We start from the raw sequence: 17,780 nt of genomic DNA on the forward strand, positions 1-17,780 counted from the left end.
GGAAGGAGGGAAGGAGGGAAGGAAAGGTAGGAAGGAAAAAAGAAAGACCCTTACTTTGATAGAAACAGTAACCTTCTACCATGAGAGCTCTATTTGGGTAGCAGGGACAGAAGATACTCAGTATATGCCTCTCCCAACTTTTCACTTTCTCTAAGCATTGTGTCTGGTATCATCCTAATTCTGCCCATCACATTAGTGAGTCAAAGTGAGAAAGGGCTGGATAATGAACAAATCAATTTGATTTCTTTGTTTCTTTGCATATATTGCCCTTTCATATGGATGCATTATCTATGAATGGAGAAAATGATAAAAACTTTGAAAAGATCAAGTCTCAATCACTCTATTAATTACTATGCTATTAGCAATTATTATCGAAAGTCACAGTTGAATAATATAGCATTGGTTGTAAATAGTGCAAGTATTGTTGAGGGAAATAAGAAAATTAAAATTTCTCTTTATTTTAATCATAGATGCAAATTCTCAGATATCCTCCTACCCATTAATAACAATAGCATATTTGAAATCACTTATAGTACACGCTGATGTTAAAACTGGAAGTTTGTATTGTGTTAAGGCAACAAGAGTATATAAAAAATAAAGTAAAATAAAGCTATAGGATATTATTCCGAAAATAGAGGACTTCAAAAGAATTACCACAAATCAGTCACTCATTGGACCATACTCTCACACTGTAATCTCATCCATGTTCCAGGATATTACAACGGATGGATACCAAGATAAGGATCACACACACACACACACACACACTCTCATGTGACAACTGGTGAGATCTGAATTAGGTCTGTATTGAGTTAATAGTATTAATCAATGTCAATTTCCTGGTTTTGACGATGTTATATGATTTTGTCAAATGTTGTCACTGGGTAAGATGGGGAAAGTTTTCAAAGAAACCCTCTGTGCTCTTTCTTGTAGCTTCCTGTGAGTCTTAATCTACTTAAAAATAAAAAGTTTAAAAAGTTTTTTAAAGGTTAAATTATAGTCATATTTGTGATTTTAATATCTTAATACATATTTTGAAAGATAATTAGGTCATTATCTTTAACAATTTTCATAAAATACATTTTACATATTGCTAGCAAATTATGCCAGTTGTACTCACAGTTAAAATGGGCAAGTAGCACAAGTGTTAAGCATATCTATTTCAATTGTATCCTAGCAAAGAAGCATTCGTATATTGGAACCTTGTGTAAATGGCAAGATTCGCCATGGATCTTTATTAAAAAAAAGATTGAAGAACTTATGTCATCTTCCCCAGGAATTCAGAGTTTTCCCTGGATAATAACTGAAATGCTTTTAAAATAAAACACAGAAAACAGATCTATAAATGTAATTTATGAAAGACAGTTCATTTTATATCCCAATTTTATTCACCTTTTCTGAATAGTCACAACATTAATCTACTGGGGATAATCTAGTTAGTATATTTGAAATTCCACATATTTTTTTCTATTATATGCATGTATTACACTTGTATATAATACAGAGTTTCCAGTGTTGATTTAAAGAACATAGTTTAAAAATGAGAAGCATGATCTATAATCTCAAATCTCAAACAAACCTAGGACAAATTCATAATTTCCAAAAAGTATAGCTTTTCACTTGGTTACAAAGAAATTAATGATATTCTAATTGATGCAGAAATTCCAGGACAACCGTTTTTTTATATATATAATTTTATATAGTCTTGAGCCATTGTGAAAATCCACTCAAAGCCATCTAATTCATTTTATGCATGATTAAAATGGAGGCAGAAAGTCATTTCATTCCATGAACTTATGAGACAGTGGATTTTAGTTCAGTGGGAGATGTATACTTTTCAGATTTTATTTTTAACCAATTTTACATTTTTAGTTGCTCTTCCTAGGAAAGTGTCTGAGTAGTGTATTGGTCTTTGAATATTGTCACAAACTAATAGACCAAAGTTCCCCAGGATATATGGGCCTCCATCTTGGAAACCAACGTATGTCTAACTGACCATACCAGTGAGTTTTTAGAATACAAGATATTTCCATACCTTCTTCCATACCACCTTCCATGATGGAAATTCTAAAAGGACAATTTATGAAGCATCTTCTGAGTAGTCTAAAATGAGTAAAACACAGAAATCCCTCTCTTTGCATTCCTTCAAACTATAGGTTTACACAATATTGTTATAGAATGGCTACACAATTTTCTTTCTTCTCTCCCTTCATATCACAAAAGAAATAAAACAAATGTAGTATAAAATTATACATTCTATAACTTAGGAAAAAAAAAGTACATACATGTTTAAGGCCTTTAAATATTTATGACTTTCCTGTAGAACCAAAACCATAAATGTTAAAATGGCTACAAAAATGTCACAAAATATTGGCCTAACAAATTGTTTGAATAGGAAAACTGTAAGCAAATATTTATTAATTTGAGACTGAGGAAAAGGAACAATTTCTTCTATCAACAGATTGAACAAATATATAAGCATTCAAACAGTCATTGGGATCAAGCAAAAGAAAGTCTTTTAAAATGAGATAGGACAGTTTTTAAAAAAAAATACTAGAAGAAATCTAAGTGAATAATGCTCAAGCTAAGAAATCAGAAACTCACATGCATCCCTGTCAATTTTGTTGGAACTGAAGGCTACCCAGTAATTTGACTGCTCACTGCTGATTTCTGTGAAGGGAATAAGTAAACATAAAAAATTAAAGAAAAGTTCACTTAAAAAAAAAAAAAAACAGAAAGGGAGAGTGCTCTAGAGGTACAAAGTATTATATAATGAAAATGGTAATCCAGTTCTAAGTACTACATATTTGACAAAGAGCTTCAGGAGGGTGTTGTTAGCCTTAGGGAAATATGTCAGCTTGTCTATACATCCTTATATGATTGATTTATTCAGATAACTATTACTTGCCAATGTTATTACCAATGGATATATATTTCCATTCCTTTAACAAAAGCAACTTTAAGATGTTAAAACATGTAGGCTTTCCGAGCTCCAAGGTTAGGATATAAATAAAATTGTCTCAGTCTACACCATGCCAGAGGAAAAGTTCTCAAAGGAAATGTCATTAAAGCCATGTGTAGTCCCACTAGCAAATGAACACATCCAGGACAGAAGGACAGTGCACTTGGGATACAGCTTGCAGAAACAAGAAAAGTAGTCACATCTGGAGCCAATAACTCAAAAGGTGACTGTCTCTGACATCACCCTGAAAAAACAACTCTTCACCAGCTCCGCAGACAGCGACTTCAAATTCTTTTAACAATTTACAAGTGGAACACAGTTCAAATCTGCTGAAATCTTCATGACATAGAAGTTCATGTCTGACTTTTAAAAAGTCTTGATTTCAAGAAGAGGCCATGAAATCCCTTGGAAATAGACTCTTGAGCGCCTCTTTCAAGTGGTATAAAAATCTTCAAGATCACCCCAGGAGTTAAGTTTCTATGCGTATGTTCAATGTCATCAGCCTTGAGGATCACTTGATTTCTCCTGGGTTAATGGGTTACCTACAAAGGAAGAAGAAAATACAGTCAACATTTCATAACATAACAGTAATCTTAAAACTAAACACAATTAAAAATTAATTGGTAACTCAAAATGCTGGTGTTTGCTATTCAAATACATTGCTTAATTTTAAAGGACTACCAGATGCAGGTATTTCCACTATATAAAAATATACTTTTTTTCTCATTATCATCTCACAATATTTTTAGAGTCACTTGCACAATTATCCAAATGAATACAACTGTGGCTAGAATTATCCCAACTGGTGATAACAATATCCCTCTTAGACCCAGAGAGTGATTCTGGAATCCTTGTTTTGTTGCATAGGCTTGGTGGCCATAGCCTAAATATCATAAACACATCATACTAGGCCTCAGTGAAGAAAGACCTCTGTTCCCAGCAAAATAGCCACATCGTATTCTCAAAAAGCCCTTGGGGATTGGCTCCATAAAGTTCATTTTTGAAATAGTTTAAAAATTGAGGGCTTATTTGAGTCAATTATATTTTGAAAAAAAAATCTGTTTATGGGGGACAAAAATATGTGGGGAGAGAAACAATAAGGAATAGAAAAATGTTGTACCAAATGTTAAAGGTGCCCCAAATTTTTCATAAAATTGATAAGAACATACTATTAATGCTATTTTAAGTATCACTCAGAAACATTCATACTAACTTCACACCTACCAAAGTCCAAAGACCATTTGTATACAGGAGAAAAGAATAAACAGATAGAATAACTGATACATATATACATACATATCTATATATGCATAGATACAGAGGAAAACACACAGAGAGAGGGAGAAGGAGAGAGGGAGAGGAGAAATCAAGAGATTTCTGCTGTGTCAATAAATTTCTAATTCTACTCTCATATCAGGCAGGGTATTTAGAGAGTTACCTAACAGGTCTTTTCTAGGAATGGCTAAAACAAAAAGCGATTTTAAAAAATTATTGTTGAAACCTTGATTTTATTCTATTAAGTGACATTGTTACTTGTCCTTTGAAAAACATTACAAAAGTCTTTGGTTTCACTGTTTTCTGATCAATTATAAAAAAAAATGAATACATTAAACAAAATAATAAGCTAGTTCTAGACTTTGCTATGGCTAGTCTCAAATTACATTACCAAAGGGAGATGCCACAGAAGGCAAAAGTGTGTTTTCATGTATGGAGGCAGTCATCTTATTTCTGTCTCAGTGGTCTGCTAGCACTGCCGAGGAAGGAGTTCTTTGCCTATGTATCTGAAGTATCTTACTCCCCAACCATGGAAGAAGTTGAACCGAGGATGGAGGGTTGGAAACACATGAAGAGCCTACTGAATCTCTGAGACTCTGGGAGCAGGAGATATCTCAGGCGTAGCAGTGTTCTCATTATCAATTATCAATTATCAATCTGCCTGCCATTCAGGAGTCATCATATACAATTTCTGTGAAGGACTTCCAAATTGAGTATGAACGTGGACCATATTTTCAAAACTAATGCTGCAAAGACAAGAAACGAGAGAGGAAGATATATGTGTGTGTGTAAAAGACGGAGAGAGGAAATTGAGAGAGAATCAATGGTTTAGCCTCTGCTGCGGCTCCGTGTAGCCAAATGGAGAAACATGGCGGAAATGAACTGGATGAACATGGTGCCATGACTCCATGATAGCAAGACACATGTCCTCTTGATCCACTTCAAGCTCAGGTTCTAAGTAATCTATTAGTGAGTGTAATAGATGCATTCCTATATCTTCATTTCAAGCTAAATAAATATTTGACTCTACTGGTTTATATAAAGTAGAGAAATGTTCCTCTCAACTATTTATATATTAAAACTTTACTCATATAATTTTGAAAATAAATATCTAAATTAAAAGTATAGTACAAAAGGCTTATGAAACTAAAACAAATCTTTCTCCATTTTTGTAGAGAAAAATATATATATACACACATATAAACATATAAACACATATAAATAAGGAGGTTACCCATATCCTCAAAAACATCATAAACATACATTTTTATGATGATATCTTTCTATCAGCTAACATAATTGCCAGAGAAACAAAATTTAAACATGACTAAAAGAAGTAATTGTCTAAATACACATGGATCACAGCATAATTAAAGCAACCTATTCTCACACCTAACTTTTACACAATATTCCTGGATTACTAATTTTAAAAATATCCTAGCAAATATTATGAGATGAATAATATGATATAAATCATTTCTAATATTAGATGAAAGTGTACAATCTAATACTTGATTTTTTTTTAATTATTTGATTTTGATAAGAGGACACATGGTGGTTCGGCATCAAGAGCTCTGTATTTAGGCCAGAATGGCAGTACTGCCATGAAGATCAAGTATTATAATGTTATTTAACACCTAGTTTTGTCAACACTGAACAACTATAAAAATAAAAGGTCTGGATTTTAGGAGGAATTTTTTTTTTTTTTTTTTGCTTTTGAATGTATAAATCTTTAACAAAAGAGCCACTGAAAGTAGAATGAAAGAATCACACTGTTAAATAAAGTTCAGCCTAAAGCTTCCTCCTTACTTATTTTAAGTTTGACCTAAAGCTATCTCTGTACATCATAAACTGTAACCTAAATAGAGGTATAAACACACTGTAGCCTACTCTTATGCCAATCACCAAGTTTTGGCCAATCAAAGGTAGCCAAACTGCTCAAACTGTGTTCAAATAAGGCAGATGCTGAGCTGTAACCAATCTGGCTGTTTCTATACCTCACTTCTGTTTTCTGTATGTTACTTTCCTTTTTCTGTCTATGAATCTTCTACCACGTGTCTGTGCCGGAGTCTCTGAGCCTACTCTTGGGAGACTGCCTGATTCACAAATTGTTCTTTGCTCAATTTAATTTGGCTAAAGTTTTTCTTTAAACACTAACAGACATTCATGCAGGTTTAGAGAACTACATTGAAGGAATTAAAGCCTAACTAATGACTCATCCTTTTCAACACAAAATAAAGATGAACATGCATAAATATCTACCAGCACCCTCCCTGACAATCTCAAGGTTTCCACTAAACAAGATGGGAAAACCGTAGGTTTAAAAATGTATAGGAAAATGATTCTAAATATAGGTACATGATCACCAAGTAAAAAAGCTTACTATGCAAGGTCCAAATACTATTTGCAAATAAAATTGTTACCTAAAATTAAACAAAAATATCAACCTTTTATAATTTGTATGCTTATTTTAAATAAATCTGAGTGACCCGAGTTTAAATTCTGGCTTGCTAGTGGGGGAAACATATTTTAAACGTCATTTTACCTTTTATAGACTCTAAACTGGAACATCTTGATATGCAAGATTTGCTTAAGCAATATTTATACAATCCAACATTTTATAAAGTAAAAGTAATCGTTAATATACCAAATTAAGCATTGCCATATTTTTAGAACTTAAATAACATTCTTTCATTCAAACCGTATTTTTTGGAAGAGGCCAAGCTCTAAGTTTTACCTTCTAAGGAAGATTTTTGGCATGTTTTCAGTAACTAAAAGCAGGAGGTTGCAATAAAATCAGTTTTACAGGATGGGAAATAGCATTTGCTACCATGATTGCACACTATCTTCTTGTTCTGAGGGCAATAGATATAAAATACTGCATGAGGGAGAGAAATGGCCCTACGATTGTTATGGTTATGCCTTGAGCTTCATGAGCTATAATCACTATCTCAGTAAATTTGCCTTTCCAAAGGCAATATTTTACACAGCTGTTCTTTTTTACGCAAATCTTATTTGTGTGTGCCGCGTACCAGCCAGTTTGGTAAGTGAAACTACTGGGCTGCTGGACACATATAAAATGCAGAAATTATAATAATAGCTTTTCTGTCACAAGCAGGAAGCTACCCTAGTAGCGGTCAACCAGGATGAAGATGCTAATCTGGTAACATTAAGCAAAAAGTAGTAATTATTTAAGATTCAGGGCACCCACTTATCACGGGCCAACAAAACAATTATAGGGCCCTGATTAGATTTCTAAACAACTCATGCTAAAATCATGTCTTTAAGTCTGTTCAACAATTTAAATTGAGAAAATAAAACCTGGTTAATAACGTATATGATTTAAGTGAAATTTGAAATTAGGTGAACTCAATTATTTATACTGTTTCCATTTTATTGTTTGAGTATTGTGAAATTTCCTCTGCCAATCTTCAAGTTAAAGTAAATTACAAAGTTGGAAGGAAATTCAAGAATCTATTCTGTCCTTTTACAAAATTCTTAAAATTCTTACAATCATTATATTGAAATCTAAAATTCCTTCTTCCCCCTGTTCAAGTCCTGCTGACTAGGTTATCCACAGGAGATAATATATTATGGTCAGAGGCATAATTACAAATAGCTCAGGCTTTGTTCGGCAGACTGCCCAGGTTCAAATCCTTGCCTTATCACTAACACTATGGGGTTGAATAAATTATTTAAACTCGCTGACCCTTGGCCTCCCTGTGTGTAATATGCTATTGTGATTAAATCAGATAATCCAGACAAAGTGCTTGCCCCAGTAAATGCCTTTTCAATATTAGTAGATGGTAGAAGTAGAAACTTTCAAACAAGATACAAAAGGTGATACATAAGATACCTATTGGAGGGAGGTATTATTTCTTGTTTCTCTAAAATATATTGACTTAATTTTCTGTTGCTTACAGTGAATCATCTTGCAATTATTTCTTTTCTTGATCTTGTTTTGTTAATAATAAAAGTCAGATATTAAAAATGAAGCACTGGCCAGGCGTGGTGGATCAGGCCTGTAATCCCAGTGCTTGCTGTATGTATGTATGTATGTATGTATGTATGTATGTATTTGAGACGGAGTCTCGCTCTGTCGACCAGGCTGGAGTGCAGGGGCGCGATCTCGGCTCACTGCAAGCTCCGCCTCCTGGGTTCATGCCATTCTCCTGCCTCAGCCTCCCAAGTAGCTGGGGACTATAGGCACCCACCACAACGCCCGGCTAATATTTTTGTATTTTTTTTTAGTAGAGACAGGGTTTCACCGTCTTAACCAGGGTGGTCTCAGTCTCCTGACCTCGTGATCCGCCCCCGTCGGCCTCCCAAAGTGCTGGGATTACAGACATGAACCACCGCACCCGGCCAATCCCACTGCTTTAAAAGGCTGAGGCAGTTGGATTGCTTGAGGCCAGGATTTTGAGACCAGGCTGGGTAATATGGCAAGACCCCCCAGACTCTACAAAAAAAATAATAATAATAAAAATTAGCTAGTCATGATAGTGCACACCTCTAGTCTCAGCTACTCAGGAGGCTACAGGGAGGATTGCCCGAGCCCAGGAGGTCATGCCTGTAGTGAGCTATGATCTCTCTGATTCACTTCAGCCTGGATGACACAGTGAGACTGTTTGGGGGAAAAAAAAAATAAATAAATAACCTGTAAAAATAAAAATTAAGAAAAAAATGAAGCACCACTTTGATGTTCCCTGAAGGTAGGCTGCCTGTTTTCAATGCTCAGTTCTGCTAATGATTTACCAGGTAAAACAGAAATACTATTAGCATCTGCATCATAGGACTGTATGAGCTGAGAAGTAAACGAGTTAATAGGTTACATGCTTAGAACAGTTCGAGGAACCTAAAGAGTGCTAAAGAAGTATGAACTATTATTATTCAGATATGTGTAAATTTTTAGGCATCCAAATGTATTAAATTCCCAGGTTTTGCCTCTGATTGTTTCTGCACATATGTTACTAGTCTTCTCTGATAACATAATTCCATTTTTTTCTAACTCTTTGTCTTTCTAATAAACAAGGTGCCATCAGACTTTGCATAAAGGATACATATTTAGGAAGTTGGCACTGCATTTTATCTATGCTTAAAAAATAAATGGGATATTACTATGCCAAAAGAAAATGCAGATTTGCAAATTTCCCTATTCTTTATTGATGGTTCCTCTGATATTATTTTTCTTTGAGTTCTACCCCATATCCCAGATTTTTAAAAATCTCAGTTGTTCCATTTGCCAGTCTACAATGTATTTGTGAAATCACTGTCAAACCTCCACAGCATCAATATAAATCTTATATGATATTAGCTTAATTTAAAAAATTGTCTTCTCCAATATGTTCATTAAAATCTTGTTATGAGGAACTATTAAACAATATTTATATAATAGAAGTGAAAATGCATTATGAACAGTAGAAGTGAAAATGCATTATGAACGTTGCAGTCAATTTCATTTTAAAAAGAGTTAAAATTTCACTAAAATATCCATGTTATTACATAAACATTTATTTTTGGACTTATGAGCACTCTTTAGTTCAACAACTGAAAGACAAGGAAATGCGGTAATACTTCTAAGAGGAGGCAGGATTAAATGCAGTGCATGGTCAATCCTTTTAAGATGGCTGCTTAATAACATCACAAATAGGCACAATTTCATGATTTCAAACTAACTTTACAATACATTTAACTTATTAGATAAAGGTAAAAGGGAGAATAGAATACCTTCATCATCCTAAGTGCGGATTTGATGAACTCCTCCTTTCTTGGAATATAATCGCTGCTTCGCTGCAAATGTATTTTTTTAATGTAGCTCTCACAAGTACATGAAATAAGCTCTTGCTTCACTTTTTGTGTACTAAATGTGCAATTAAAACATCATTACTCTGCAGTAGCAGGCTTTCTCATTTAAGCTTGAGAAAAGCTGCCATTACATTGGTTGTAACTATATGTGAATGCACTTGTCATATCTTAAAGTACTTCATGCAATGAGGTATTACGAAATGAAAGACACCTATTGGTCTAGGATATTCATGCATGAGCAAGCTGACCAGACAGCTTTCAGGTAAGGTAAGGCACTATAAGACAGTGACATATGAATCACTTTTATAAATCTACTCATTTATGTGAAAATTAAGCCTATATTTTACTTTCATGATGGAAGTGACCCCTAGAAACGTGAAAACCATTGTATTTTCATACCACAGCTTAGTTTTACCCCCAAAGAACTGCTTTCACTAGATTGGCCTGAACATTTATTTTAACACTTTGAGATATGTTTAATACTTCAGCTAAGATCAACATTTCCACTAAAGGACCTTGAACTATTCTCAGTTATCTATTTTATAAATTCTTGAAAAATTTAACAGCCTTGGATGAGTGGAAAGCGTAATCTGAAACAACAGCATTACTGTAGCTAACTGATTATATTTTGGTATAAATCAGTGTGAGTATCAGTGTAGGAAGCAAAAAAAGAAAAGATTTTTCAGACTTGACATATAATCTTTCTAGATTTCCGGAAAGAAATAGAATACCAGATATGCCTGAAGGGGACAGCCTTATTCTGCTAGTCAGGAGACCAAGGTTTTATACCAGCGTTACTATATGCTAGTTGTAGAACTTTGGATAAGTCACTTTAAAAAATCTCTGAAACTCGAGTTTTTATCTACCAAGCATATTGGTTAGAGTCAGTGAGGTTCTAACTCACTTCTTGCCTCCAACTACTATGACCTTTCTTAAGAAACACTACTTCTAAATGGAATAAAACTTTGTTCTGATCACCTAAATTCTTCAGTGGTATAATCACTTTGAAGACTTCATTTTCTAAAAGGCCTAATCATTATATTAGAATGCAGAACTAGTGAGCTCCTACCACATACACAACATCTGTCAATGGCTTTCAGCTTCCTATGCTGTGTAAATGAAGATCTCGACTGGAAATGAATCTTTTGAACAGATGGACCTACGCTGTTTCTTGGAACTTTGAAAGCTGTACAGTGTGCCTGCCATGAACTCTTCTACGTGACTCACGGAAGTAGATGACTGTTTGCGTTGCCATTTATGCGCATTCATTCACTCAGAAGCAGATCAGCCGTTTCTCTCTGGATGACATTCAACGCTAGCAAAACAAAGCATTTCCTGATTTTTAAGTAACTAATAAATTCCTTTGAAACTTTACAAAACATTTGTTAGGACAAGACTTTGCTTCCCCTTCCCTTGGTACCCCAACACACACACACTGTGTTTGTTTCAGGTGCAGAATCAACACACACAAAATTAAGATAATGGTGAAAGTCAACAACATATGGAATAAGGAGAAATCTCTTGGAGACACCCAAAAAATCCTTAAGTCAGAAAAACAATTATTTTAAATGCCTCAAGGAAATCTGAGCAGACTTTTAAAGATATTAATTCTATATGCCAGCATAGTTCATACATTTTACAGACAGTTGAGATTCTGAACTCAATTCAAAGGTACTTTACCTGCTAAATTTGATATTAAGTTCATTTTTTTAGACTAGCCTCTCATTTGTAAAAGAGTAATTTGAATTGATAGTTTTTATCCACTTTCTGCCAGAAAGCTTTACTTGATAAGTTTCAATCTGGTCAAGAATCATTCTCCTCAAGAATTCCAGTCTTACTACAGAAGCTTTAAAAATTGTACTTTAAAAAATGAGTTTAAGATAGTTGGAGTTAGGGGTGAAGAAGAGCTGAAACTTGGAAGAAATTCCTTTTAGTAGCGTAGAGAGCATTTTCTCTTAACTTCTTTGTTGGTTTGTGTTACAAATACAAATGGCTCTTAGGGACAACCTTTCCTTGAGATACTGAAACCACCTTTGCAAAAACTGTATCAGGGAGAAAATTATGGCAGTTGAGGAGATCTAATCTAGCTAAACCCTATCTTGCCTTTGGTATCCAACCTGATCTTAATTATTTCTGGGTTTAAGCCAAGCTACCTTTGGAAGACATTCAGTTTATAGTTTAAGTAATAATAGGCTTTCACCAAAACTCAATCACCTTTGTAAAGCTAAGGAAAGATCACCAGACTAGGAGGATAGAGGAGCCTGAATTCTGCTAAGGCATAGACATAAACAATTGCCAGCCATTGTTCTGGAGGTCACAATGGATACAAATTCTCCAATTTCTCCGTTAGATAACATCACTGTTGTAGAACCTAATGGGGTCTTTTGAGATATCTTTTCAGGGTTTTTGCATGCCTGACACCAATGGACCCACCAACTGCTCCTGTGGCCACACCCAGAAGCAATTCAGCCTAGAGGAGTACCATTTCCCACACCTGTATGACTGCATCCCCAACCAACAGCAGCAAGCAACCATTCCCTAGCCACTCTCACCCCTTCCCCCAAACTATCTTTGAAAAACCCTAGCCCCTAGATTATCACGGAGTTTGATTTGAGTAATAACTTCATCTCCTGTGTGACGTGGCTGGCCTCTCATCAATTAAATGTTTTATTGCAATGCCATGGTCTCTATGAATTGATTTTGTTTGTGCAGCAGGCAGGAAGAACCCTTCGGACAGTTACACACCTGTCTGAATTAAGAATATGTTGCTGTCACTTAAAAGGACTTGACGTAACTTGTGGAAAGACAAAAGTAGTATCAGCAGTTTTTGAGAATATGTCAGAAGCAGCACATGGAGATGGAGCATTCTCTCCTCTCCATTCCTATCCTCTTCCATAAAATTAAGAGACAATCATTCTACATGTGGTAAATCTTGTATTAAAAAATTCCCTTCTATAAATTTCAAACTAAAATCAATTTTCTGAAGGGTAGGGCAACATAGATGGTGATGTTTAACCTGTTGGGTGCTTTTGCTTTTTTTTTTCTTTTTTTCGGTTTCCTAGATGTAATTCTTTCTGGACTTTTCTGATAACAACCATCATAGTTTAGTAACCTTGAATTTCCAAAGTTTACCAAAATATAAATCCTTCAATCTAATTATTTGTAATGCTTAGATGCAGGTATGAAATAATATTCAATTATGGGGCAATTTAAATATATAAAGAATGGACCATTAGGTAAGAATGCAGCCTTAATTGGTTTATGGAGATTAAGTGAAAGTCTGATGGCTCAGTACTTTTCATGCTTATTTCCAAATAATAGTGCTTTGAACACTAACAGAAGTCCAAGAATACACCCAGATTTTTGTAGTATCCATTTCCTATTTTGGGGAAAACAATACTGCAGAGCCATTGTAGGTGACATACATAAAGGCTCTTTGTGGCCAATTATTTGTTCAGTGTATGAGCTTCACATCAGTTTAAAGAATGATGCCTCTCTCTACTTTTTAATAACAATAATCCAATGCCTTTCTTTACTGACCACTGAGGCAGTCTTTGCCCTCTGACTCCCTAAAGCTGTACCAAGTTCATTATCTCCCTCTGAAATCAGGGGCACTTAAATGCTAATGGTAACCACAAGAAAGAGTAGGTCATAGTTAATCCTGTTAGCACCATGTACACACCTGCTGCTTTGTGAGCAGTAAACCAAGACGGGAGCTCATTTCTGGAGTTGTTTTGAATCTTTACTTCTCAATGAAACTTCTGTCCCTTCCTTAGAATCCGACCAACACTAGGATTCGCCACAACTAGTGCTCCAACATGGAGCCAAAACTGTTTTGAGTGTGGAGAAATCAAAAATTGTCATCAGGCACAGCAGAAACCTTCTCTTTCTACTTCTCCATTCGAACTTGAAGAGTTTTACACGTTTGCCTAAGGAACAAACACATGTCAGGCACTCCACTGTTTAACAGATTATTACAGAAAGCAAACCTGGGAGAAAGGGGACATTACAACAAGCATAAAGGGACAACAAGACAATAATGTCCTTTACCTCCAAAAAAGCTCACAATGGGGATAGGTTTGTATCTCTCTTAGAAGATTATATAATCTTAGTACATCATTTTTTAATTTCAAAGAGACACACCTTTAAATGGGACTAAAATAAAGTTTTTACAAGAAATTTTAAAAAAAAGGACAGTAAGCATTTCTTGTGAATATTTGGGGAGCATTCTGCACAAACCTAAGAAAAAAGTTCATTAAAAGCAAGGAAGAAAGTACACAGAAATCAAGAGATAGTCATTTAAGTATAAAAGTATAAAACAATTGTAGAAACAATATTAGGTAGTAATAATCAATTATAATTCAAAGATAAAATATTTGTGATCTTAACCATTCACAGCCTTGCCTTATCATCCATGTCTAGAGTAATTTGTAATTTGCTGAGGCAGGAATTTAAACCATACACACTTTAAGGGTGATAAATGGAACCAAGCCATTTAACCAACATATAGGTCTAGTCACCCTTGGGTGGCATTCATTTTTCAAGTCAACTTTGTTGCTCTCTAATCATTATTAATTATGTAATCCTCATTAACAGACAGAATGAGATTCATGACATTTTTCAGTTGTAACTTATGACATTTTATAGATAGAGATAGATGTTTAAAAGTGTTATTGGCCAGGTGTGGTGGCTCATGCCTGTAATCCCAACACTTTGGGAGGCCAAGGCGGGTGGATCACCTGAGGTCAGGAGTTCGAAACCAGTCTGACCAACCCCATCTCTACTAAAAATAAAAAAAAATTAGCTGGGTGTGGTGTCAGTTGCCTGTAATCCCAGCTACTCTGGAGGCTGGGGCAGAAGAATCGCTTGAACCTGGGAGGCGGAGGTTGCAGTGAGCTGAGATCACGCCGTTGCACTCCAGCCTGGGTGACAAGAGTGAGACTCTATCTCAAAAAAAAAAAAAAAAGTAGTTTTATTTATACTCTCTTTTCCAAAGTACTCCAGCGATATCAAAACATACTATTTGAATTTCAAATATTTGAATAATTCAGTAGTTGACAGAAAAGTATAACAATAAATAATAAATCATATGCAAATTGGCTATTAATAGTAATTTAGACTCTGACAATAGAGGGGTTTTGGTTGTATAAGTTAAAAGTAAAGTAAAGCACTTTCTACATAAATTTGAGAGGTTGGAATAGTTAAAACTAATAGCAACAAAAAAGACTAATCATGTAATTAGTAGAAAAATATATTTTCCAATTTTGAAAATATTTGTGTTATTGAGCAATTAGAACAGACCCCTGTTTTCTTATCCCTGCTAATCCTGGCCTCTCCCTCCTAAACCAGAAAATGTAAGATTTAAATGATGATTTGAGGAAGAGTGGAACTTTTGTATTCTGGCCACAGAGTCGAATCTAGAGGCCTTTATTTAGATATATCAAAGCCAACGCAGTTGTGAAGTGGGTCAGTGTTATGACTTGCGGTGGACACATGCAGCTGAAGATAAATCATAAAGACTGAGAAAATTTAGAAGAGTTTCAGTTTTTTTTGTTTTTGTTTTTGTTTTTAAGAAAAAGCAAGTCGCATTTGGAGAAATACATCATCTACACACTTCCAATCCTCCATTTTCTTTATGTTGTTCAAAAACATAGAAATGTTTTCAGGGACTTTTTAAAATTTCATATATACCCATTTAATACTTTAAGAGTAGAATAACTTTTTCCTATATGTCTTATCTCTAATCAGTTTCTAATCATCTTTCTAATCTATTTCCTACTCTCGGTCCCACTGCTACACTCTTTATTCCACTTGGTGTGTATAATTGCAATAATGCCCTGAGTTGTCTTGTTCCTTGATGTTCCTCCTCCTCTTTGCCACTATCATTCTGAAAAGAAAAATCTACAATACTCTCCTATTACAGGAAGAAACATAAACTTATTTATGATATATAAGATCCTTCATGATTAGGCCCCAAATGCACAGCTTCATCTCCCCTTCTTCCCAATGCCTCCACAAAACATGCCTGCTCTACTCTAGTCACGTCTATTTAATCCTAGGACTTGATGTGCCCATTCATGTCCCCTTATCTTTGTGTTTGTTTTAGCTTTGCCTAAAATATACTTGTTTCAAACCCCAGAAGAAATGTAGCCACTTCATGATTTATCCAATCAGCTCTTTGTCATAGTTCTATTATAAGACATATCTCATCACATTATGATTATTAATCTGTTTCTCTCACTAAAATATGAGGTATTGGAGAAAAATAATATTAGCATACATTTTGTTTCCTCAGTGCTAAGCAGCATATCAGGCACATACATGATGCTTAATATTTATTAAATGAAAGATTGAAACAATGGATGCATGGAGAGATGAATAAATAAATGAACACATGAATGAATTAATAGAAGGAAAAAGGTGATAAGTAATTTCAGAAGAAGAAAAGCTAGAATCAATATTTGGATTCTCTGTAAATAGTAAGGGGGGTGATTAGGTGACCCAAAGGGTCAGTTCCTCAATTTTTAATTTTTCTAGGATTATCCCTATAATTCTGCAGTTTCAGAATTTGAAATTATAGATATGCATGGGTCCTGACATTCAGCTTCACATTTTCACCTCAGATATTTAAATTTATTCTCATTTGGAAAAGGTCTGATTTTAAAAACAAAATTAATTCATGAAAATAATAATGCAAGAAGATAATAGCAATCTGTGATGCTCTAATTGGTATTAGACTAATCACTTGGGATGTGGAAAATGTCCAAATGAATGCATCAAGGTTGATGCTGGCATATTCATTACAGTTAATATTTCAGTTAGAAGCTATCCCATTAAAAAAAAAATATACCTATCTCCTGAGTAATTTCTATACAGCTGCTTAACACTGTCAGGAAATTTTTCTCCCGAAATATTTCATGAGACAATTACCCTACACCAAGGAATTACATGCTCACTTGACATCAGATATGGTGGTGCAAATGAAATAGCATCAAATTTCCTATAATGGAACACAGTAAACAAATAGCACAATGATTGGTTCACCATTGCCCCCAAATAATATTATGCATGCAATCACTGATGTGCACACACACAAACAGAATTATGTACTCTATATATTACAGTTCAGGATGCCTGACCTCTCTCCTGCTTTTTTTTTCCCCTATCAAATCTGGAGACTGGTATTTTTAAAGCCAAATAGAAGCTAATTTTTTGGTGTAAGTGGATATGATTTTTATTTTTTATTGTTGATACTTTGCTTCAGGGTTTCCCCCTCATAATAGTTTCTGAATGTGGAACTGCATGAACAAAGGGAAGACACATTTTACATATTTTTTATTTTGTTTTCTCTTTCTTTCTCTTTCTTTTCTTTCTCTCTAATTTCAATACTTTTGGGGGAACACGTGGTTTTTGGTTATGTGGATAAGTGCTTTAGTGGTGATTTCTGAGATTTTTGTACACTCATCACCCAAAGAGTGTACACTACACCCAATGTGTAGTCTTTTATACCTCACTCCTCTCCAGTCCTTCTCCCTGAGTCCCCAAACCTTATTGTATCATTCTTATGCCTTTGTGTCTGCACAGCTTAGCTTTCACTTATAAATGAGAACATACAATGTTTGGTTTTCCATTCCTGAGTTACTTCACATAGAATAATGGCCTCCATCCAGGTCGCTGTGAAATGCATTATTTCATTTCTTTTTATGGCTGAGTAGCATTCCATTCCATTTTCTTTATC

At 34.7% G+C, this 17,780-nt stretch overlaps 1 protein-coding gene across 3 annotated transcripts in view; it reads right to left on the reverse strand.

Annotated features, from left to right (window-relative positions):
- Positions 1-1,351: 1,351 nt before the first annotated feature.
- TAFA2 (TAFA chemokine like family member 2) overlaps positions 1,352-17,780 on the reverse strand; it is a 502,254-nt gene continuing 485,825 nt past the window's right edge. For 2 of the 3 annotated variants that reach the window (XM_050748432.1, XM_050748433.1), the window contains exon 5: positions 1,352-3,504. In XM_050748432.1, coding sequence (XP_050604389.1) covers positions 3,493-3,504 — 12 coding nt within the window. In that variant the 3' untranslated portion in view covers positions 1,352-3,492. Of the gene's footprint in view, positions 3,505-13,724; positions 13,972-17,780 lie in introns of all 3 variants that reach the window. The other variant, XR_007717694.1, reaches the window with a different exon arrangement.

Source organism: Macaca thibetana, chromosome 11 (assembly GCF_024542745.1).
Source record: "Macaca thibetana thibetana isolate TM-01 chromosome 11, ASM2454274v1, whole genome shotgun sequence".
In the NCBI taxonomy this organism is placed as follows: Eukaryota; Metazoa; Chordata; class Mammalia; order Primates; family Cercopithecidae; genus Macaca; species Macaca thibetana.